This window comes from Lichenostomus cassidix, chromosome 1, assembly GCF_008360975.1.
Source record: "Lichenostomus cassidix isolate B80296 chromosome 1, HeHo_3.0, whole genome shotgun sequence".
NCBI lineage: Eukaryota > Metazoa > Chordata > Aves > Passeriformes > Meliphagidae > Lichenostomus > Lichenostomus cassidix.
The window spans coordinates 23,175,564-23,201,315 of record NC_139479.1 but is presented as its reverse complement, the minus strand read 5'-3'; the positions used below and the strand labels follow the sequence as shown (position 1 = coordinate 23,201,315).

The window sequence follows — 25,752 nt, the reverse complement described above, 5'->3', positions numbered from 1 at the left end:
TTTAGGGAGGAAAACTGTCATTCAGGTCTCTGGCAAAGGGAAGAATAATGGTCACTTGTTTTCCATAAACTGTACAAACTTCACAGCTCTTCATACTTGTGTGGAACATGAAAAACTGCCTTACAGGAAAGGAAAGGAAGTGATCAGGAAATATAAGATTCATGTAACAAACACTCAGTAGGGGAAACTACAGTGTGTGTGGGCAGTGTCTGGCCAGGCCAGTCTTTTGGTAGCACTGGTGAGGTCAAAAGACACTCTGGTGGTTTCTGCAACCAGCAAATTATTGACAATATATAATGGGGTGACAAGATGAAACAAAAATATAATGGGACAATATAATTTCACTGACATAAGCCAAATATGAGGAAAAAAATAAATGCTTCTGTTTTGATAATTTCTGTTAGTCTGAAACCCCCATGGGATTTTTTAAAATTGCCTAAAAGAAAATAGACTTTTAAAGAAAGATATTCAAAACAAACAGGAAATTGACTTCCAGCACAGTTAAAATTACTAAATAAGAAATGAATGGACTGGCATACAATTTATGAGCACTAAAGTTTTCCTACTTGAGGGAAAAAAAAGTTAAGAATCCCTTCTATATTAGATTGCTTGAAAGTACTCCAGTAATTCAGCATATCAGATACAAAGCAATTCGTATAGCATGACCACTTTCATTTTAAGCCAAAATAAACCATTCTGTTTAAAAAATAACTTAAAAGACTCTCTGAACTAAGCATAAAATTTACAAATGTATGATTTCATACACTTCTGCTCATTCCTCTGATTTAATCATATGCCACTTATGTTCAACATTCTACTATTTAATCATAAATATTCTTTTTCCCACAAAGGACCACAGTGTGCTAATATTACATACTAATACATTGAAATTAAAAAATGCTTAAAGACAGCTCTATCAAATCCAATAAATTACACACCTATGGAACAGTAATAAAATATTATTTTCTCTCTGACTGGTAAGAACTGTGGATCAGATTTTGTTTTCCCTTTGCAGTTCTAGAAGTGATAGAAGAATTAAAAATCTCTAGATGGACTTCTGGGATTTCTCTTTATTGAGGACATATTCTCTGCTTTAACATTCTTGAGTGCAAGTTTGACAATACATCTCCACACTGGCAGGGATAATTTCTCTACAAACACTGCTGGCTCCCGAAACAGCTTCAGCAAAGCTTGTCATTGTAAAAGTGTGAACTGGCACTAACACAGTACCTACCTCATGTAACTACCTCATTTGGAGCTTCATTAAAACATTCCGACTGACTGTCCTGTACTGCTTATTTCATACCTGGTGAGTCTTTGGATCCCATTTGAAACTTAAAACTTGTCTTACTCTTTTACAAATGAGTTATCTCTTGTGTTCAGAATTCCAAGCGACTGGTAAGAAGGAATCATTCTTAGGTTAGAAGAAGCACACTAAAAACTGGAAAGATAAACTAAGACAAATTTTTTATTAGACATTTTAAAGGATGGCTATCTTTTAACCAGACAAGCATTTCTAGCAGCCAAAGGCTGAAATATTCACTTTCAGTGAAGTCTGACCTTTGCAGTGTTTCTATTTAGCAGATGCACTTTATAGTAAAAGCAAATTAAACTGATGTTTTGTTTTTCTTCTGGTATGGTATTAGTTGTTTTTATTTCCACAAGCTCCATCTGAAGTAACTCAGAAGGGTTAATTACAGACTAGTGACCTTAGCTAAACAAAATGTAGAGCTCCAAGTTTTGATGAGAAAGCTCAGTAAGCTATGAGCTAATTCTTTTTTATTGAATTTATATTTGCAAGCTTAACAGTGTGAAGAATGATAATCCAAAGAAATGAAAGTTTCCTTATGTCAGTAAAAAGAGCCAAGGACTGTTTGTGCCCATGCTTCTCCCAAAGCATGATAATGTTTGCAAAATAAGTCATGCCATTGGGACGGTAGGTTTTGCTTAGCTAATGCATCACTGTGTGACAACACATGAACACATGAAAATGGGGATTTCCTAATATAAAGACCTTCACATATTCTGGAGGACAGGAGATTCTTCTGCTTTACATAGATCATCCAGTAGTTCTGCTCAATTTAATGCTAAGGTTACTAAATATCACCTCACTGATTTCTCCAGGGGTTAAAGAAGTCTATTATTTTCACTTTTTCTGAAGTAGGAATGGTTTGTTTTGATTTAGAAATCTAAATTTCCCTTACATCAGATGTTCTTAAAAGTCACAGCAAGTAGCTAAGCTTCTAGTGATCAAGTATATATTTAAGCTGAAAGAATACCTTATCAAGACTGCACACAGAGTCAAGATGCAAAAATTGCCTTTCATTAGTAGCTCTGCACTTTCATAATTCCAGTACTTAAGTTAAGTGCATGACTGACACTGCATGGTATGTCAGCTTCAATGAAACAACTATTTTATTGTCCTAGTTTAGTTATCTCCCACTCAGCTTACAAAAAACAACATTTAATAAAGCTATCAACACTTCCATCCCTACATGACAAAAGGCAAGCCCGCAGAGAAGAAGACCAGCCTGGCTGAATAGGGAGCTTTTGCTGGAACTCAGGAGCAAAAGAAGTTTATCTATGGAAGAAGGGGCAGGCAACTTCGGAAGAGTACAAGGACATAACTATTTCATGTAGAAGAAAAGGTCAGAAAGACAAAAGCTCTGTTAGAACTCAATTTGACCATGCTGGGAAAGATAATAAAAATAATTTCTTTAAACACATTTACAACAAAAACAGGCCCAAGTAAAATCTCCATCCTTTATTGGACGCAAAGAGGAAAAGGCAGAGGTATTTAATGCCCTCTTAGCCTCAATCTTCAGCAGAAAGACTAGTTATATTCAAGGCAACCAGCTTCCTGAGCTGGTAGACAGGGCCAGGGAACAGAATATATTCCTTGTAATCCGAGAGGAAGTAGTTAGAGACCTATTGTCCCACTCAGACACTCACAGGATACCAGATGGGATCCATCTGGGGGTACTGAAGGAGCTGGCAGAAGAATTTGCTAAACCTCTCTCCATCATTGATCATCAATCCTGGCCCACCAGGAAGGTCCCATATGACGAGAGCTTGGTCAATGTGATGCCCATCTACAACAGTGGCCTGAAGGACGATTCCCCCTGTCAGCCTGACCAGGGAAGATTATGGAACTGATCATCCTGACTGCCACCATGCAGAACATACAGGAAAATCAGGGGATGAGACCCCGCCAGCAGGAGCTTAGAAAAGGCAGGTCCTGCCTGATCTCCTTTTATGACTAGGTGACCTGTATAGCGGATGAGGGAAAGGCTGTTTGTTTACCTGGACTTCAGTAAAACCTTTGATACTGCCTCCCCCATATTCCTGGAAAAGCTGGCAGCTCATGGCTCGGACAGGTGCACTCTTTGCTGGGTGAAAAACTGGCTGGATGGCTGGGGCCAGAGAGTGGTGGTGAATGTGGCTGGTTCCACATCCACTTGGCAGCTGGTCACTAGTGGGGTTCCCCAAGGCTCAGCATTGGGTCCAGTCCTGTTTAATATCTTTACCGATGGTTTGGACTGAGTTACCCTCACAACACCAAGGTGGGTTGGAGTGTGGATCTGCTGGAAGGCAGGAAAGCTCTGCAGAGGGATCTGGACAGGCTGAATCAATGCACCAAGGCCAATGGTATGAAATTCAATAAAGCCAAGTCTCAGGCCACACTTTGCTCACAACCACCCCAGGAAGTGCTTCAGGCTTGGGGCAGAATGGCTGGAAAGCAGCCCAGCAGAAAAGGACCTGGGGGTGCTGGTTAACAGCTGACTGAACATGAGCCAGATGTGTCCAGGTGGCCAAGAAAGCCAATGGCATCCTGGTCTGTATCAGCAACAGTGTGGCCAGCAAGGCCAGTGAAGTGATTTTGCCCCTGTATTCAGCACTGGTGAGGTCACATCTCGAATTCTGTGCCCAGTTCTGGGCCCCTTATTCCCATAGAGAAATTGAGGTGCTGGAGTGTGTCTGGGGAACGGCAATGGAGCTGGTGAAGGTTCTGGAGAGCTCCTCTGAGTAGCAGCTGAGGGAGCTGTAGTTTTTTAGCTTAGAAAAAAGGAGGCTCAGGGGTCACCTTATAACTCTACAACTACAATTAAAGTAGGTTGTGACAAGGTGGGAGGTCTGCCTCTTGTCCTAGACAACTGGTGACAGGACAAGAGGAAACAGCCTCAAGCTGTGCCAGAGGAGGCTCAGATTGGACATCAGGGAGAACTTTTTCACTGTAAGGGTGATTAAACATTGGAATTGGCTGCCCAGGGAGATGGTGTAGTCACCATCCTTGGAAGTGTTCAAGCAACAACTCCACATGGCGCTTAGTAGCTTAGTTGATGTGGTGTTCAGTCAAAGGTTGGACTCAATGACCTTGGAGATCTTATCCAACCTTAATTATTTGATGATAATAAATACTTGCTTCTAACACATAAGCTGCTGAATCAAGCACCAGACATTGGCTAGCTAATTGTGTTTGCGCTTATCCTCTCCTAAACAGTAGAAAATAAATCAAAGTTGGACTCTGGTATTGGATCTTCTGCATTTTTTGTCTATTTGAAAACAGACTGCAGTATTTACAAGAGAAGAAAGAACATGTTCTGTGAGTAGGGTCTGGGCTTTGTTGTTTTGTTAGCTAATAAAACCAAACACAACTTATGTGAGAAAGAAAAGATAAATTGTTAAGCAGGAAATAAATACAAAGATACCATTTTCTTTATTCATTTTCAGGGATTTTACTTCAGAACACTTTCCCCTCTCCCAGGTTAATATCACCTTTCTCAAAATGGGATGGTGAGGTACATTATCAGAAAGAAGTTAAATAAAGTATCATCCAGATTCACTCAGCTAAAAAGTCCAGATCTTTTCCCCCCTCTGCTGTGGAGCTTATTGGCAACTTCATCTTCTGATGATAATATATAAGCAGGAGGTTGATTTCAGACCTGTGTTGCTTTCTCCTAAACATCATCATTTTTGATGAGTCTATTTTAGCTACCTTTTTGGTTCATTTATCTACCTGAATTTGCAACAGCTCTTCAGGGAAGTGCATGTAACAGCGTTGAGAAGACAATTTTTTATTTATTCATGAACTCCTGCAACAAATAGATTTTCAGTTCCAGCACTGACTCATTTGAAGTAGTTACTGCTGGCAACAGTGGTTGAATAAACTGGTTATATGTGTAACCCCCTGCTTCTTGGATGATTTTTGGTGATGCACTACAGATGACTCCTTTCATCTGACTTTGCTAACTGACATCATCCTTGCTTCCTAATTCCTTTTTTCCTTTCTTTTCCACCTCCCTCCTTCTCCTTTTCAAATGTTTTCTTAATTTTTTCAGAGTCCTCTGCTGTAAAAGCATAGAGGAGAGCACTCATGACAAATGCAGATTGTGTAAGCTTCTTCATTTAGATTGTTATTTAAAGTTCAACTTTCATGATTAGTCAAATGAATCAAAAAGATAATTGAGAGAGAGATTATGTGACACAGACATTAGTCACTACAACTGATAGCTGGGTAAGTGGTTTTGTATCACCTATACAAAATATGTTGGTACCAAGTTGGTTTTCATGGGGCATTTAAGAAATTTGACTTAGAGTGAATTTTCTTCTTTAGTTTTTTTTTTTTCCTATGCTCTCCATCTTTCCATTTGTTGTTTATAGCTTTCTGAGACTTGAAAAAGGTGTACAGAGAAAGTCACTCATTTTTTCAAACCTTGCTCCTTTTCGTTTAGTCTGTTGCCATGTGCTTCTTAGTCACTGAGTGACAATGCTATAACTCACCCCCAAACCCTCCTATTCCATTTAACTTATCAGTGTCTCTGAAGAGTTTTGTTCCTTTCTGGTCTGAGATATAATGCGTTGTGCACTGCTGCAGTTTTGCACACCTGACTTCTCCTGGTCTTAATGAGATTCTGGAGTCAGTACTTCTAAAATCCGTTTAAGAACACAACCTTCAGACCTCTGCATGATGGCAGGATTCGGTTTTGCTATTTCCTTTTAACATTTTTGTCTTCCAAGCCTTCAGGCTTGTTTTCAAATGCCAATCACTGCAGAATCACTAGTCTTGAGCTCTAGGCTTTCACTGATGACCAACTGTTTGGCTGGGGCTTTTTTTGTGCTGTAACAATGGTTCTTGGCTCCACTGGAAATAAACTTGATAGGCCTCCTGCCCTGTGTTTTGTGACTGGAGAACACTATGCAATCAATGTTACACAGCTTTTGTCCCAGGTCAAGCTTGTATCCCCACATAAATCTAAAGGTGAGAGGTACTCTCACGTCCAGGTGAAGGTGCAGTTTCTTGATGTTAATGATTGGGATTTTTATAGGGAACCTTGTGGCAATGATGCAGAACATAGATCAGTGCAGATTTAAGAATGCTGGGTAAGAAATGCAAGTCTAGTTTAATATCGTTACCTTTTCCAGTCTTTTGGTCTTTGCTATCGAGGGAGACAGGCTATACATGCCCTCTACTTTGGTGACTAAAATATGGCTTTAAACAGTATTTTGATGAAATAAAATTTTCTTATGTGTCTGAGGGCAGGAGATCATGCATGTGTGCTCCCAGCCTTGTGGGTGCCTACCTTTGTTCCCGTTATTACTAGGGAATCTGGGCCACTAAGAAACACCCATAGCACAGTGTCTGGCTTAGTTGTGGTCCTTCATAAAGAGCTGCAGAAACTTTTTCTGGGCATCTTAATACTTAGAGGTCATATGTTAATTAGAAGATCCCATCCTTTAAACCAAAGCCTATAGGAGTGCCCTAACCACTGTCCAATCCCTAAACTTTAGAGTTGTCCCTGAAATTGGTCTGGATGCTCTCTTGTGTAATAGATTTCAGTCCTGCTAGGCCTGAAAAAGGCCTGGATCTGAAGCTCACACCACCTGTAGGAATGTATGTGAAGTTACAGAAAGCTTCATTTCTATACAAAACCTTCTGCACTGTGCAAGGAAACACATTTTTCTTTTTAAAATTCACATTAAAGAAATCAATCCTGCTCAATTACAAAGCTAACCAAAGGAGATAACTGAGTACAGTGGACAAATGGAGATTGGCACCTTGCTGTCTTCATGCTGGTGGGAATTAACTGGGAAATAAATAAGATCAAGAGACAGGATAGGGAGTTGATTGTTTCCTGTTTAGTGTTTGGCACTTTTATTTTTTTAAACTTTACTTGATGCACAGCAGCCTCAGGTTCTCTGGTGTATCTGTGGATCAGCATGCTGGCATCTACAAATGCATTGACTACCTGGGAAACCATAATTACCTGTTTTGAGTCTGCCCTGTTATGACAGTAGTGCATTTAGTGTAGGATTTTAAAGAAATAAAATATGTAGGGTTATTCAGGAACCAGTCAACCACTACAATGTATATACCAAATACCTTCAGAAAAATGGATACAAATTTACATAGTGTGCATGCTTAATTGAAATATTTTTCTTCCCACAAGAATACACCGATTTTTTTTGACACAATCATCACAGCTACTTATAAAACTCTGAATTCAGTTTGATAATATACCCAAGAATATATTAAATGTCAAAAGAATACACTGCTGCAAAGGATCTGGTGGCTTGCCACCAATGGAAATGACTCAGCTAGCTTGTTTAAAGAATGATATTTTAATTGCTTTGTAGATCACAAACCTGCCAGCCTTGTAATTTACACTGCTGAAGAACAAGACGGCATCTCTCCTTGGCAGACAACTTCTTCTTCTCTCCTGCTGCTGTATCAGCCAAATCTTTATACCTAGAAAAATCAGCAGAAGTAGAGTTACTCTAATGTTGGCCTGGTTGACATTTGTAGAAATTGTCAGTTTTTCTTTGACTCTCAAATCTTTGATGTCCAGACTGGAAGCTTGGGATTCTGATCAGGGTGAAGACAACAAGAAGGCAAATCACTCTAAGTCTTGCATATTATTAGACATGACCTTGGTTAATAACAAGTGATGCCTAAACCCAAATTTGCTTCCTGTCAGTTCTTTGGATGCCTCACTGAAAATCAATGCCAAAGGAATGAAAAGCCTCCCCAGTCAAGATCATTGGGACTGAATTGGGTCATTGAAAGGAGGAAAATATGTTTCCAGTATATGTCATACAACTTATGCGTCCTAAGGAGTAATTCATAAGAAAGTGACATTGACAAAAATGATTTTCATCAGTCTGAAATAAATTTTCATTTTGAACAAAAAGTCTTGTAGCAAAGAGACTTCCAAGGAGCTTGATCAATTTACACTACTGGAAGAAAGTTCAAGAGGAGACTTGATTATAGCATTGAGTACTTTCAGACAGAAAATGCTGGATGTAAAAGGGTTCTTTGGTGTACTACATAAAAGTATCAAGGAAGGAAACTTAAGTAATACAAAGTCCCATAAAGTATAAACTTCCAATTTTAACTGTGGACTTCTTGAATTCACTGTAACTTATTACTAAATAAATGGATGAATTTTATATATATTAATGTTACATTTAATTATTATACTTGAAGCTATTCCTCTGTGTAGATCTGACTGCATGTAATGAGTCAGAATGCTTTTCATTAAAAAAAGCCAGACTTTAGAAACTATACTCTTTGCAAACATGTCACTTTTGATTAAACTCCTAATGAAATTGCTAAGTTTTAAAGTTTGTGTGCTAATTACAATCCCTGATTTTTTTAAATTTTTTTTTTTTAATTTAACAGCTGAATTCACCTATATCTCTGCTGCGACCCAAAATAGTGCTGTCCTGGGACCCCTTGCACACACCATGGTAGGCAAAGCTACAGTGTCTGAATGACTCCAGGGACTTCAATTGTCCCAGAAGCTGTGGCAACTCCGGAGCAATATCTGCAGGTAAACTGCTCTAGAATCAAATTTCACCCAGACTTCTAGTTTTGTGTAGCTGCACAGACCCTTGAGTATCTCAGCTCCTGCAGTCTGGAAATATTCTCTTGTCTGGTAGCATTCCTGCTGAGGACTCCATGTCTAAGTCTATGTTAGTAAATGAAAAGTGAGAGGGACTGTTTCTCTGGCATAGAAACCATTTGGCAAAACCCTACCCTGTTGATTTACTGATACATTTAATAATATGTAATATGCTATGTTCTATTAAACTCTGTCACCTTCCAGCAGAGTGTAGCTATATCTAAGCTGCCTTCTTTGACTGGTCACTAGCCTGTTCAAGTTCCCAAATTGTGTCCAGGAATTGTTTGGAGGAATGCTGGTAAGAAGTGTCTAGAACTTCACCACAGATCATTTTGTTTAGTCTCACAGTCTCGATTAGCATTAGAAAACTGGGGATAGCACTTTCCCAATATTCCACTAGCTGTATGGTCACAAAGACATTTGTTTTACAGACTTCTGTTAAGGTCGGGGCCACCTTGTTTCCATACTTGTATCAACAGGGTTTTCTTAGAAATCATGAGGAATCAGAAGTGTTAGAGAAACTGCTGGAAAGCTTAGCAACTGCTGACTGAAACAAGGATGATTAAGCATTGACTCACAATGCATGAAGAAGTAACTGCAAAAGTGGTCAACCTGAAACTCCCTGACAGCAGAAACACAAAGAAACATATTTCATTCCTGAAACAGAGCCAAATTAAAATTTAAGAGGTTGAAATTTTAAGTTTGGCTCAAGTTTTCTTTAAAGACATGCAAATGATAGGATTCAAGGATAGCTAAACATTCTTTACAAACTATATTATACAGGAGGCCAGACAAAAAGGATCCACTGTTTTCCTCCAGTTTTTAAAGTCTCTGAAATTCCACCACATTATCCTGGAAGTCTAATCAGAGTTCACAATCCCCTTCTATCCATTAAAGCAATCTCTATCTTAGAAAAAGAGGATGGGCTAATGGTTGTGGTAGTAGAGAAAGCGCTAACTATAGAAATTTAATTCTGCCATAAACTTCTTATTTGAACATGGCAGGACATTTGAAAGATGACCTACTCTTCCCTATGTTGGACACTGAAAAGCTATGTTCCTAGCCTGAGTTAGTCACCTTGTTCTCAAAACAGTCTGTGAAGACAGGTATTTCCACAGGGGGACTTGTTCTATGCATTCTAGATATTTTTGATAAAATGAGAAGACATTGCCCTCTGGAGGTGCCTTTCTCCACTGGCCACAGGTGGACTCAAAGGAGAAGTTCAGACAGGATGCTTTCATTTTGGGTGACTGAGAGGAAGCTCACCTTTATGCCTCCTTGCCTGACTGAGCTACTCAGTCTGCAGAGTAACCAACAGAGGGTCTAAGAGAACTTCCTTACTTCTCCTATCATCTGGTTCAAATCTACTGGCTAAGCACCTAGAATTGAAAAGTAGCTTTAGGTTACCATCTGCTATCAACCATTTTAATCTTGTGTAAGGATAAGAACAACACAAAGTTTGCAGCTATTTTTCAGCCACAATGGTTCCCTGATTTGACTCTCAGTTCAGTTGTGCAAATACCAGTGTCAATGCCAGGGGATTAATGGAAGTTCCTGAATTAATGGGAATAAGTAGACTACACCTGTTGGTGGCAGCCCAAATTTTTCCTGGACAAAAGTGGTGGTCTAACGATAAGTTTATATGATTTCTTCTGTATTCAATTTTAAATGAGTGAAAATACAAATATGTTTTTCTTTAAATTGACAGTGAACTAAGTTTTAAAGAAAGAAATAAAAACTTAACGTGTGACATTATTATCAAAATACAAAATTACCTATCTTTTGGGTATCAGATACTTTTTGCTGTGGATTGACATTGTGTTTCAATGTAGACACAATAATTTAATATCCTCTTAAATTTAGTCATTCTCAGGAATAGCAAAAGAACTTACTATTTTTCAGAATTTACTCTATCACAGAAATTAGTAATAAGAATACTGAAATTACGGTGCAGGTTTATATAGATAACCTTGAATTACTTGCAACAATCGGGCTTGCTTCTGGGGAAATGCAATCTGGACAGTCTTTGAAAATTTCCCTTACAGGGAATTCTTCCCCTACCCCTCCAGCCTTAGCTCACGCTGAAGTGAATGAACAAACCCAGTTAATACCAGGCTTCTTCCCACCTGACAGGTCACACATTTTGCCCCCAGTGGACAGTGAAAAGTGCATTTGTAAGGCTTTAGAGAGGATCCTGAGCAATCATTAAAGCATACTTGGTGCTACCTTGCTAAAAAAGGGTCTTTATTCATGTGAAATACATTTCAGCTAAACATGGATTGATAAGTTATTTGTCTAGACTTTCTTAAAATTCAGTAGAATATTCTGGTGTAGATTCAGTAGAATAGAGTATTCCTTACTGTAATATTGATTTTTACAATAGGTCAGATGAACTGTGCACTGTAACACCATCATGTCTTTCTACTGAGTATAAAGATGCTCTTGCCTCCAGCCTAGACATATAATATTAGACAAAGTGAATCTCCTTCATAGCCAGGAATCTAAAAAAACCCATAATTTCATGGCTAACCAGAGCAACTCAGTAACTAAGGGATCCAAAATAAAATACGAAACGGGGGGATCTAAAGGATTCATTTGAATCAACACTGCTCCACTGCCATGTCAAGACTAATGCAGTGTTTATTAGGAAGTAAATGCAGAACCTCTTCTAGTTACCAGTTGAGACAGTGAACACTACTATCAGGTGAGGGGCGGTCTCCCCAATGCCCATTCATATGACATCAGTGTGAGAGAAGCTCCATTTTCCCCAGCTTTTTTCCTTAGCACCCTTCTTGCCCTAACTTGTCATTTTCACAGGCATAAACAGAAGAAAGACAGTCTGGATAGACAGGCTCACACTGTGAGCATGTACAGACTGGCCAAGATCCTCTGGTGTTGCAGAAGTGTGCTCTGACCTCTCTTCCTTTGCTTCTGAATGATTCGCTCTATCAGGAAAATTTTTTGTTTGTTTGGAGTAGATACTACTGCCAATAGCATGTGAATATGGAAAACTCGGTTCTCTTGGGTCTTTACAGATAAGGATGTTATCTAATTTTCTCTCTCACTTCCCTAAGTGCACAGCTGACAAGATCCAGCAGGCTGTTTTCCCCCAAGACAGAATATTCTGCAGTTCAGGTTATGGCACAGTAACCCACAGCAATATTGGGAGGCTCAGCACGCTATTTGATTTACACGGAGTGTGCACAAATAGGCTGCAGGGCTGTACTCCCAGTTCTGTATGCACAGCAAATCTTTAAGCACTGGAATAAACACGACTCACTCAATTTCAATAGCACAACGTGATAGAAGACGCTAAAGGAAAAAACACGGCAAGTACAAAGGGCACAAAAACAAGCAGCTCCAAATCAATAGCTTAATAAAGGATGTCTTTGAACTGAAGCCACGGAACTACTTTGGTTGGTTAGTTTTGCTGTTCTTTTCCTCGGGTCTCTCTCATGCCTAATTAAGAAAGAAACACAAAAATAATAAAGTTAGAGGTAGCTACTGACTGCAATCCAGTGTCCTCAGTAAGAGGATAGTTTCTAACACCACAAGTCAAATCCTTCCTGAAGGCAGCTCCTTCTTTCCATGTCTTTGTCTTGCTGCATAAAAAAATAAAAATTGCGTAAGGCTGGCAGGTAACTGCTTTAAAAGAGTGCTAAATTATGAAGTTTTAAATACCCAAACACAACTTATGAAAGGAAAAATGAGTGACATTCCTGTCAGTGTAATACATTATGTTGTAGTTTCATTTTCTCTTTCTTTTGCTTACTACAATGTAGTCTGTTTGCCAATATAAACTGGTATGATTTAGTAAGATCTATTCAAAAGGTAGTGAATAAAAGACAGCAATCAAAATTAAATTGTGCCCTATATTTCTGCTAGAAGAAATGTAAAAATTACCATCATAAAAGTTCAGGTTTGTGCTGTCTTGGTAAATTCTCCTTTTTCCCCTTTCGATACTTCATTTTCTCTTTCTTTGACAAACAATAATTGTTGATATCTGTGAAGTATGTGAAATAAATTGATTTTGTTTGCCAAACTTGTCACTATGTGCTTATAACTCAGGATTTTTAGATTTGTTTGTTTGGATTTGGTGAGGATGGGAAGAGCGGGTTCGATAAAGTTAGTATTTGAAAAGTTCATCAAGTGAGAGCTGAAATATCTAGAGACCCTATCTACTGAAAAGAGATAACTAATTTTTTTAAGTAAAAAAAAAAAAAAGGATGACTTAAAAAATTTCAGCAAAAACCTATAAAAGCAGTCAATAGCAAAGAATGGGATGGTATTTTGATTAATGTTACCTTTATATAAAGGATACATATTCATTCATTACACTTCCCTCTGTTATATTTTTTTTTCTTGAAGGAATAACCTAATTATTTTTTGAAATATGAGGAACATGGGAAATTCCAGATAATTAGAAAAGGGGAAATAGATTATTATAGTTTCCAAGAAAATAGAAGTTATTCTGTCAATCTCTGTATAATATATATGACATAAATATATCATTATAGAGCATAAATATTAACAACCAAAGCAGGTATTCAAAATTTTTGAGAGACTAAATCTTTAGAAGTGGAAAAGAAAAATATATTTTTGGAAATAACATTACAGCAGACAGACAGCTTTTGGGGCTTCTTTCACAGGACTACAAAAATACAGTATTAGAAGACTATAAGGTTCACCTTTTCATTAAAAATTTTGCACTGAGACTGCTTCATACAGATTTACATAAATAATTCAGATTGTTGTAAAGGTGAGCATGAAGTGCAATGTACCTGAAACAATAAGTATATATGGCAATGAACTAAAATTTCAAAGTACCTGCCTACCACACCACTATTTTTTTTAATATCTTAATTGATATCAAGCAACACAGTCTTAAATGGCTAGATCTGCAGACCAAAGAATTAAGGAGGAAAATAAAATTACAGCAATTTTGAAAAGCAAGCAGTTTTATTCTCTCTGGGTTAATCAGGCACACAAACATTTCCTGCCAGGAAGAAATCTGAAAAGTAATAATGCTAAAAGTGATCTTACTGCAAACTGAACCAGTTATCATAGTTTTAACATGTTTTTATATATTCCACTGTATTTTCTTCTGGTAAAACATATTGATATTTTACTTCAACAATAAAAATTCACTTCCTGTACAAGGGAACATAAAGAAACATACAGCAGGCTTTAATGTCCATGTGGAAAAACGGAAGTATACTTAGAGTGACAATAAATAGCTTGTAACTGAGATAAAAGAGCAAAATTAAGGACTAAGAAATAAAACTGGAAAAAACTCAGTAAATCTCCAGAACAAAATTTTACAGTGACTCAAATGTGAGTCAGCTACTGGGCCAATGTGGACCTTATTGAGGGATTTTTGAGAGAGGGTCATGACTATGACAAAATAGTTTTCCAGAAGTGTCCATTTGGGATGTTTTAATCTAGACTGAATAAACAGTAAGACAAATTTCTCAGATAAAGATACTACCTTATTAGAGATGATAAAGAAATGAATTGGAAGAATTATTTTTTCCTGAGTTTTATACGTTTTATTGCATTAGGCTTTGTGACCCTTAATATTTTCTAGACATCTAAATTTCAGTTTCTGAAGAGAAAAAGTAATGAAGATATGTGTGTCTTAATCCTAGAATATTTATTCATATACTTCCTGTAATTAAGCAGAGGCTTCCCCATCTCAGACAATGTGACAGCAGAACAATGAGTAGAATATAAATTATAGTTCAGCTCTTGGGATTAGTGGATTCAACTGTGCAAATAAAAAATATGAATTAACAACATCTGCTAAAGATTTGCATTACAATAGTTTTGCACAATCTTACTTAAAGCCAGCATTACCATTCCATCTTGATAAAGCAATGTAAAATATATTTACTTTAAAAATTGCCAAAAATCACACATTATCTCAGAAATATGCTAGCATTGAGTAAACAAGCAGCTCTATTACATCTACAAACATATACATCTGACTCTACCTCTGCAAATGTTTACATTTAGCTCTTGATAGGTAGGTCTTTTCCACAGCTAACTACTTCTTCATGCTTGGGCACTCCACCAACATGCACACAAGGCCATAAAATGCTTCACTGTACACAGATTATATGGGCTATAGAATAAATTTAAATGTCTTTGTTGACCTGCTAATTTGATCCTGTTTAACACAGAGGTGTTGTAGGACTGGTGTCCAGTGAAGCTCCTTTTCTTTCTCTGCAGACACAGCCATGTAATAATAGGGCATCAAAATCAAAAGTCCTTCAATTGAAACACTGAAGTGAGCCTGTACAACATTCCCACTTGGTCTCCTTGTGAGATTGCTAATTCACTGGCTCTCTGTTTGACAAGAAAGCACTGCCAGTTCATTAGGAAATATACAGAGATAGATGTATATTGCACAAAGTAAAACCAGCGTCAAATGGATATTGGGATATTACAGAGAAATAGGATTAGATTTGCTGTTCCACATAGATGATGCTTTGTTTCTTCATTTTGGTTTTTTTTTCTCCTGTGAAACTAGTACTCAGCCAAAGAGGAATGTGAACACATAAAACCCTTCCCACAATACTCACTATTAGCTCAGACAACATTTATTGGGACTATGGGGAAGGATTTTTGGACCTTTTAAAACCATATGACAAAATAGCTTCTCTGTGAGATCCTCTGTACTTCTACTGTCTTCTGTGGGAGCTTCCCTTGTGCCTTTTAACCCTGTGAGTGCTCTCAGTCTGGGTAACAGGGATTCTCCTGGCTCTGGGTTGTATAATGATTAGACAAACCATACAAAAGTAACATTTTTCAAGACAGGCTAAGGTTGTACCCTTTGTGTACTGTGACAAGAGAGGAGCAGATTCTACTCTAATTTAGAGTGGATTACAGCTGGAGCAATTCTGCTAGAACAGATGATGTTAAATTAATGCCGCATTGTTCTAAACAAGAAAGCAAAGTAAGATCCAGTGATTAAGATGGATAAAAGGATTTTACGTGCATGCTTGCATAGGATTTTTAGTTTGCTCTCAGATATCACCAGTATTAACCACCTACTATTATTCAGCCAGACTGGGAAATCTAGCTTTAGGAAGTGTCTTTCCAGGTTCTTCTGCTGAAGATTAAATGGTTGTAAAGAGTATCAAGATATGGATAAGAAGAAAAAGGGTGCCATGAATATCTGAGGTGAGTGGAAAGAATTTAACAGCTGCAGAGCCATGGAAAGAAGAAAGAGCATGAGGGTCACAGCTGTTTTTGAGTGTGAGGTGGCTGGGCTGAATCTATGCAAGTCCTATGACCATAAAAAAGCAGCACTCAAGAGCAACTTATATTTTTCTAAGCACTTAAAGCACGCAGTTATATTTAATTAAGCAATAAATAACATGGAATTATTTTAAGATTAGACAGTAATCTATGTGACAATTTGCACCTTAATCCGATAATTCAAAATTCCTGCATAGTGCCACTGGCATAAACTAATGTGTTGCCTACTTACTTCTTTAAAATATTTATTTTAAATATATGCTCTTTATATTAACTTGTCAGTAATTCTAATAAGCATTTCCTTAGAAGAGTTTCAATGTATAAGGATTAGTGAAAATATTAGTAGTTGATAGTATTTTAACAGATTTATTTCTATGGCAGGCATTTAACTGAACTTTCTACTATCACACATAAATCTATGTCCATTATCTTTGTCATTATGTGATGTCAGAAAATTATGAAGTACTCAATAATGATTTTTGTTGGAATCTTAAGGCTCTGAAATAAAGTTATTAGTTGCTTGTTATAGGCACATGGAACTGAGTCAGCTTGTGAGATAAGGGTCAAGAACTTTCATTATGCTTATTTGTACACAAATATAATTCTATCTATTTTTGTAATCCATGCTTTTAGATGAAATCCAGTGCTGTGGTAGGTATTCTAGTACCTTGTGAAAACATTTCTTCATGTTTAGAAACCCACAAGCTTTAAATTCACAGATGTAAAACATGCATAGATTTTTAAAAGGATTACAAGGGTTATTTAGTGATCTAATAAACATTTAGTTAAATCTGAGGGATAAGAAATGCCAAGTGCTAGTGGAAACCAGGGGTACCATGAGTGGCACTAATATCTAGAAATTAAATAAACATTTCAAAATTTCACAGATCTTAAAATAAAGAAAACCACAAAAACTGCTGAAACACTTCAGCCAGAATTACGCTTGTGTGTGCCCAATAGATTTATGATTGCCTAAGGAAATTAATATTGTTTTATGCAGCTAACAGTGGAGGGAGAACAATACCTTGAGATTCTCATTGAAACAGCCTAAAAGCCAGGACATTCTCTATTGCACAAAACAATAAACTCTCTGCAAGAAGCTTCACTAACTAATTTTTATGCATCCTATACTAAACGTAATATATATAATGCTGGAAGATTATTCAGATTGCACACCAAACATCTGAAAGTTAGAAACCATCAGACTTAACTGACCATGTCATCTTTATTTCCCTGTATCTGGCTATTTAATGACCTAATTACATCCTCCTGCTCAAGGGACCCCTTTTCTTGTCAGTCTTGTAGGACTGTTAAGTGTATGACAAACATGAATAATTCAACTGATTTCAGTAATTTAGACACATTTACACATATTTGTAATTGCTTTAGCAAATGAGGGTTGCATTATAAGATTCTGAAGATGTCCAGAAAATGATGCTGATATTTATTTTTTACTTCAAAATACAGTCAGGTGTAGATGCCTTCTAAAAAAAGTCAGGTGTCTGACCCCCCACTGAAAACTCCAGTCAAAAGAGAAACTATTTTCTCTTATAGTCAGTCATTTTTGCACTGTTCGTAAGCCCCAGAAACCAGCAGCTTTACCATCTTCACAGTCCAAATTCTGTGACATGTAATATGAGGACTGATATTTTGTATTTACAATACAAATTCTGTGGGCTAGAGAACTGATGATACCACGGTATAGCTTCAAAAACTGCATCTGTCTCAACTCCAAAATGTTCTCTGAGTTTTTTAGAGCCTGTTACAAAGTATTAATTCTTTCCCTTGCCATAGGTTGGAGCAACACTGAGTCTGTGAAATACCTGCAAAAATGCATAAATTTAAGACAAGTCAGTTGAATCCAATCCTAAAAGTGATCACTTTTATTTGTACCCTATAAATTAAGTCCTGGTTAATTAGGCAAGTCACCATAGGCACATGAAGATGTCTTGTGCATTTCTTTTTTTTTAAATATCTAAAAGGACCTAAAGGGAAAAATGGAACAAACAAGCCAAATGGATAGAAAGAAACAACTCCAAAGGGGGAAAAATAGAATAGTCTATATACAGTCAGACTGGGTGGAAAGAGCTATTTAGTTTTTCTATAATATGAGCAGCCTGAAAACTCTCACTACACTATCACACTGCACAAGTAGATTTGAAATGCTCTGTTGCCTCTAAGACAGTCCCAGATACCTAGCTACATCTCAGCAATTCCCCAGGGTGATTTACTCCAATTCTAGGCTTGTCAGGGGGAATGTCAAAGCATTCTGTGTTCTGGTCATCTCTTACAGTATAATCAACCCATTATCAGTAAGCTTTCATGAGGGATTAGTAATTTAGAGTAACTCTGTGACTGCTGTGTACTGTCTTAAACTTGGTTCTCCTATCAGAAAGGTTGGCAAAATGAAAGGAAAAAATAAAGGCTGGGGATAGAAAAAGGAAGAGGGGACGTTCAGAGTGATGGTGTTTGTCTTCCCAAGTCACCAGCACATATGATGAAATAGCTTTCCTAGAGATAGTTGAACATATAACATAACATGACAGCCATCTGCCAATGGAAAGTAGAGAATGAATTATGTTTGATTTCTTTTTTTCTCTATTCAATTGTCTTTATTTCAACCTATGAGTTTTCTGTCTTCTCACCTAATTCTCTCCCCCACCCCACTGAGGAAAGAATGAGCTAAGATCCACATGGGGTTGAGCTGCCAGCTGGGGTTAACCAATGACACTTCTTTATCCAAGTGTTTTATTGGGGATGCTCGTGAATGAGAACCTGCACATAAGCTAGCAATGTGCATTCGTAGCCCAGAAAGCCAATGGTATCCGAGGCTGCATCAAAAAAGTGTGACCAGCAGGTCAAGGGAGGTGATCCTGCCCCTCTACTCGGCCCTTGTGATTCCCCATCCAGACCGCTGTGTCCAGCTCTGGAGTGCTCAGAACAAGAAGGATATTGATGACATTGATCTGTTGGAGTAAGTCCTGAGGACAGCAATGAAGACAGTCAAAGAGCTGGAACACCTATTCTATGAAAATAGGCTGAGGGAGCTGGGGTTGTTCATCACGAAGAGGAAAAGTCTCTGGAGTGATCTTACTGTGGCCTCCCAGTACCTAAAGGTGGCCTGCAGGAAAGCCAGAGAGGGACTTTTAACAAGGGCAGGTAACGATAGCCCAAGGGGAGATGGCTTTAAACTGAAAGAAGGCAGGTTAAAATTATGTATTAAGATGAAATTCTTTGCTGTGAGGTTGGAAAGGCACTGGAATTTGTTGCCCAGAGACATTGTGGATGCCTGATCCCTGGCAGTGTCCAAGGCCAGGTTGGATATGACTCAGAGCACCCTGGTCTAGTGGAAGGTGCCCATGGCAGGTGGTTTGTAACAACATGATCTTTAAGGTCCCTTTCAAGCCAAACCATTCTATGATTCTACAGTAATTAAGCAAATTGCCAAGGACATAGCCATTTTGAAAATCACAGTTTTAAACTTCAAGGATGACCTTCATTCCTCACGGGAAGTTAGTCATTACCATGTTTATGAATTTGTGTTTAAAGTGCCCTTAAAACCGATGACTTTAAAATACTTAATTTATTCACCTTTGCTTTCACTCTGAAAGAAAGACAAAGGTGAAAAATTATCACCCTCAATCAGAAATATCACTTCCAGCTCTAGGTCTACAGCAACAAAATACAGAATGGTGAGACTGCCATTTGATATAAATTGATATCATTACATCTACTTTAATGGAATACTGCTTTTGTAGCACCAGTCAGATTACTTCTTGCTCTCCTTGCAAAGATTTAAGGTATCATGGCACATATCAGTGTAGTGCTCTATGAGATTACTGATATTGCATAGCAGACAATAAAGCTGAAAGGGTCAGTGTGATGATGACCCATCACTTGGCAATCTGCTCTGTATTCATTCTCACTAATGCCCTTACTTGCTCATGAACTCTGAAATGTTCTGCTGACTTTTTTAATTCAAAACTGATGTATTAAAAATATTATAATTTCCCTTCTTTCAAAAGGAAAAAAAGAGAGAGGGCAAAGAAAAAGAAGTAAATGCCAAAATGCTTCTGGACAAAGGGAGTTCAGATACACAATGATGAGTCATGGATATGATTTACAAACATAAACACATCTGTGCAATATATCGTCAGCTAATAGCATGAATTTGATGAAAATGTCACAATAGCTACAAAAATGGCTTTATAGCAAAAGGACAGACATTACTGGACAGAGCAATGATATCAGCATTAACATAATCTTTCCTGAGAAAAAAGATATCACTTAATGATCTCTAAGCAAAGTCAATTGTTTGAAAGAGTTAATAACAATTCAGTGCTCTGAAGCACTAAAGTTCTGATGTAAAGACCACTGTTAGAGCATTTCAATATCAATGAATGTTGCCCTGACTAGAAGTACAGATTTCAGGATCTGCAGCTCAGTGTAGCTTGAAGAATAATTAAGAGGAACTTCATATTAAAATCAGAGGAAAACCTGTAATTAGAACAGTCTTTGAACATACTTGTTTCACCCTCACTGCTATGATTACCATAAGAATCAATTCTCATTGTGTTCCATATTCTTCCTTCCTAATATTTCCTATTAAAATGGATGTTTTGCCATCTTTTGAAGTTACTTTAAAACAAAAAATCATCAGAATGTTAACTCTTTATTTCCTTTTTTAAAATAAAGTTTACATATGGCAGTTTAGGTATTTTTACCTTATTCATTTAGGAGAATAAGGTTAGATTATGAAAGGAGGGAGAAGAAGGAGAAAAAGAAGGGAAGATAGGGAAGAAGAGAAAGAAGAAGAGGAGGAAGATGAGGCAGAGAAAAAGGAAGAGGACAAGGAGGAGGAGGACGAGAAAGAAGAAGGTATGAAATTGCACCTCCAAGCCAGTATCTAACACTGTCTTAAGAGTTATTTATATTAACAGGATAAATAAGTACTTATAATCTATGCCTCATGACTACATCAGCCTAGGTAAAACTAAAGATTAAATTGGTGCAATTTAAGCCATTTTAAAAGATTATTACAAATAGTGAATCATAGCATTCTAGTGACTTATCTCTTCTGGCAACAATACTGCAAGAAATATCTCTGCATACAGCCTTCATGTTTTCCTTCCCACTATGAAATTTTCTCTGCTCTTCCTTGAGCAGCAACAGAAGGCAGGATGGGACCTCCATAATGGAAAACACAAGGGTGAGTTGACAGAATTAAACCCAGGAAAGACCATCTAGAAACCTGAGAGACAGGAATGAAATACCAAGAAACGCTCTAAAAGTTCAGAAATAAATGCATGGAACAGCACACTAGAATTTGGGCTTTCTGAACATGATTTTTGCCAAAGAGATACTGCCATTCTCATCTGCTAAGTGAGAGGCTAAATTTGCTTATCACTTCCAATAATCCACAGAGGTTATCCTGAGCTTCAACAGCTCTGAATGTTTGCTATAAACTGGCAAGGAAGGCTAACACAGATGCCTCATTTAAGGATCTGTGCAATTGGACCTTGCAGTCCCACTGCTAGGCAATGCCCCAGACATGAGGAACATCGGACATGTGAACCTCAGTTTCTAAGTTAGTAGTGCATAAATTCTTCCCTAGGCAAGGAAACTGAACTACAGACAGAGAAAAGAACGGGGTATAGTTCAGCAACATGGTGAACAACTTTAAAGAAAGAAAAAAGAAAAATTAATTTTAATTTCTAGCTCAATTTAGAGAACATGGAATGTTTGTAGAGGAGGATGGTACCAAAATAATATTTTTCAGAGGGAGTGAAACATAGCATCTTACTGCCTCATTTTTACCTGAACATGCCTGAACAGCTATATTCTTGTACTTTGCTGAGCTCACCTCATGGGTCTTTGATCACTATAATTACTTTTAAAAATTTATATTCCAAATGGCTTTTATATGTCTTCCTTGAGCACCATGTGAGGTGAATGACACAAAAGGCAGCCAGGATCCATTTTATTAATTGATGCAAAGAGATTAGATTCTAGATATTAAGCTTGTAGAACGAGACTCTGTGCCCCAGAGAGTTTCTGAGCCCTATTGTTCTGTACTGGAAACAGAGCAGACACTTGATACTTTTCTTTTTCCATGGCACCGACTGCCAAAACCATAATAAATTCCTGTTTATACTAATATGCTTTTTGTATATCTTCTGTAGAATTATTGTAAATTAGATGTTATTTTAAATAAGATATCAAAACACTAAATACTGGAAAGAAACAGCCATCTGCAGACAGTTCCTAATTCTATGGCTGTTTTACTGTATTTTTTTTCTTCCAGGAAAAATTATATTTGAGGATATTTTACCTATGTGTACAATTTGGGCTGCAAATTGGAAACTTTAAACCCTAAAGAATTGTTTGTGTCACTGCCTTGACTTAAAAAGCAAGCTAGAATTTAAAAATACAGTCCACTGAGAACAATTCTGAAAGTATTAAGCAAAATATATGGGTAAACATTCACAGGCATGTAAAATGTATGTTACTCAAAGTTTTCTCTCTTTTTAAGATAAGGTAAAAACTGATCCCCGTCCCTCTGCTCACAGAGCTCTAGAAATTGAGCCAACACTGCAGGTAAATTCAGCAGAAACACTGCATTTGGAGTGGCAAATCCACTGAAATCACATACATGATTTCTTAATGATCCTGTTTTTACAGGATTTAATAGCATCTGACCTTATGAATTCTCAGTTTTATTATCTATTCATTGAGAATAAGTGTCACATCTTCCATTTAATAATGAGAATTTCCACAAGATTTCTCTTCTGATCAACAAACTTTGGTGATTGAGAGGTTCACCTCACAGCTATCAACTTAGACAAGACAGAAGCAGAACCAGGAAATCCAAAAGGATAGCAACAGAAATAATGATTAAGCTTTGGAACCCATGGAGACATGCTCTTGCAAAATACGACCTTTTCTTAGCAACTCTCTCTTTAGCCACTGTAGGAGCTCAAATGCAATGCATAAATATGTCAAAGACAAATCATATTAATCCCTAATTGGATAAGAATAGAAATTTATTTAAATTCATCCAATTAAGAATGAACTGGTTGCTGATAGAATATCCAGGTTTTCCAACATTCCATCCCTTTGCCACATAATCCCCTAATTCAAACATTCTGTTTTCTTATTAACCAGGAAAAAAAAGTGTCTTAATTTTTAAATTAATTACTATGTTTAATTTTGACCACATTACATATAAGATAAGCAAGAACCAAAAACTAAATGCACAAAAACTGTAGGAAGAGTCAGGGAGGACATTAATTCCCTATCTTTTGGGAATTCAGGTTGGGATAAGGGCCACAAATTCTCTTTAGAATACTAGAAATACCAGTTTGACAGCAAAGGAATAAAAATTTGAAAGGTGAAAAGCTTTATCAGCTTCAGGTCTGTACGCCGTTTGGAAATATGACAAAATCATTTCTCATTCCAATCAATGAATTGTATGACAAGACCAGAGTTTGTCTGAACAGCCAACAAAACTAATCCAGTTAACAAAAAAAACCCAATAAAACTAATTATCTGGTTTCCAAAAATATCCTGTCCAGTTACCAAGGTAATATAGAGATGTAGTACAAGTGAGAGTTTTTTAGGAAACTTTTTGAAAAGATAACTCATAATCTCTGAATTCAATATTTCTTTCTCACCTGTAGTCTACTGGCTGAAAAAACATACAGCATTAAAAACTGACGGTACTTGTGAAATGTAACCTAATAATATCTTTTCTGTTAAAATATTTCATACTGTCAGCCAATAAAAAAACAAATAGCCACACTCTTAAACTATTAAAGAATTCTCCAAACACACTGGATTTGAATATGAAGGTTAACTTGTCATGGTGAGTAAAGTGAAAAATTCACATTCTCCTGTACAAAGAAAGATAAGCTTTGGCCTGTGTGGCAGGGATGAGGCTATAAAAAGCCTCACAATGCTGGTGGTCTTTATCAATACTGCGGGGCCAAGAGTTCTGTGTTTCTATTTGTACACAAGTAGAAAAATTCAGTAGTATTGAGAGATTGTATGCAGAGTGATTATTGCTAACTTCTCAATAGGTTCAACATATAGTTACAGGAAATATTATAAAATGGACTTCATTTTCAGTGACACCATGCTAGCCCCATCACTGTTTAATTCATTTTATGTGTAACAATAAAATTACTATGACCTGGTGCAAATACCTAAAAGTGGCAGGGCCTCAGATGCAAGGAACCTGTAAAGATAATTTATTGTGGAAGAAAGGGGATAAAGATGCAGAGTAACAAAACTAGAATACTTTATAATAATAACATAAATGTTGCTGGCATTGTATTGTTGGGGTTTTTTTGCTATTCTTGCTTTACTCGCATTACTGCAAATAAATATTTATTGTGAGACATCATATGTCCTCTCGAATTTTATGTAAAAATTTGTCTTTGGAAGGTACTTGAAGGTGTGGATGAAAAAGACTGAAATTGTATTTTTAACAAAACTTCTAAAAATTAAGAAAATATGTCAGACTCATAGCTATACTGTTGACAGTGCCATTCTCTGGCACTGAAAATTACCTTTGTTCACATTGCTAATTTCCTTTGCCCTCCAAAACAGAATAGCAACCTCCATGTTGTTCACCCAGAATTATCCTAGGCCTGTGGTAATTCCCAGCATGTATGTGGGAATTGCAGTGAAAAAGGCTGGGTGGCAAGGAAGCAAATATCTGCTGGGAATCGCAGTAAGGATCTAACAGTAGGAAAGACTGTGGCATTGTGCTCATGAAGTAGCTCAGTGAACCTTGAAGGTTCAGTTCAGTTATATAGAAATGGCTATATAAAGATTTCCCATAAAACTTCAGAACATGAAAGCTTTTCCAAATTTCCCATTATTTGCATCTTCACCTCAATAAGCCTGCAGAAAATATGCAATATTTTATATTTTGTAAATCATAAAAATAGCACAAATTGTAAAAAAAGAGCTCTTTTATGATGTCATACTTTCAAAACTTAATGTTTTGCTGTTGATCTTTATAAATATATTTCTACATATCAATATAAATTTTATAACTTTCTAAATATATTTCTAAAGTTCATTATTCCTTCAATTAAAAAATAACAGGCTTACCCCTTCCAGGCAGACAAGATTGTCTGAAAGACTCATAAACAAAACAATATTGCAAGCACTATCAGAACATGACAGAAGGCTTTGTAATGCAGGTAAGAAAAAACGTTTTATGAATCTTGAAAGAATTTACCTTGACAAGAAGTCTGTGAAAGAGAGCCGTATTGGATACCCATGTCGTATAATTTTGACCATGTCTAGGACACCAATATACTGCAGTTGAGCAGACACATAAAAATTATCAAAAGTATCTGGCAACTTGGAGTTATTAGGCTTTATACAATGAACGGAATGTGGTGTGCAATTCTGCAGCTTCCCGATAATATCTGCAAGGGATTTCTGGGGAAAAAACAAACAACCAAACAATTATCAATCATTCTTGTGCAGCAAAGACAATTGTTCAACACATGTGCTCTTCCTAACTTTTTAACATCATTTTCTCAAAAGGGTTGACTGGGTCATGCAAGTG

General features: G+C 37.0%; 1 protein-coding gene and 1 long non-coding RNA gene across 2 annotated transcripts in view; one reads left to right on the top strand and one right to left on the bottom strand.

Moving 5' to 3' along the window:
* LOC146444325 (uncharacterized) overlaps nucleotides 1-8,745 on the top strand; it is a 41,474-nt gene extending 32,729 nt beyond the window's left edge. Inside the window, exon 3 of the long non-coding RNA XR_014850097.1 lies at nucleotides 8,681-8,745. This is a non-coding gene — a long non-coding RNA (uncharacterized LOC146444325). The remainder of the gene's footprint in view (nucleotides 1-8,680) is intronic.
* MYO16 (myosin XVI) overlaps nucleotides 1-25,752 on the bottom strand; it is a 293,290-nt gene that overhangs the window by 54,318 nt on the left and 213,220 nt on the right. The window contains exons 27-28 of the mRNA XM_085052748.1: nucleotides 25,417-25,622; nucleotides 7,645-7,747 (exon numbers count right to left, since the gene is read on the bottom strand). Of these exons, the coding sequence (XP_084908874.1) occupies nucleotides 7,645-7,747; nucleotides 25,417-25,622 (309 nt within the window). The remainder of the gene's footprint in view (nucleotides 1-7,644; nucleotides 7,748-25,416; nucleotides 25,623-25,752) is intronic.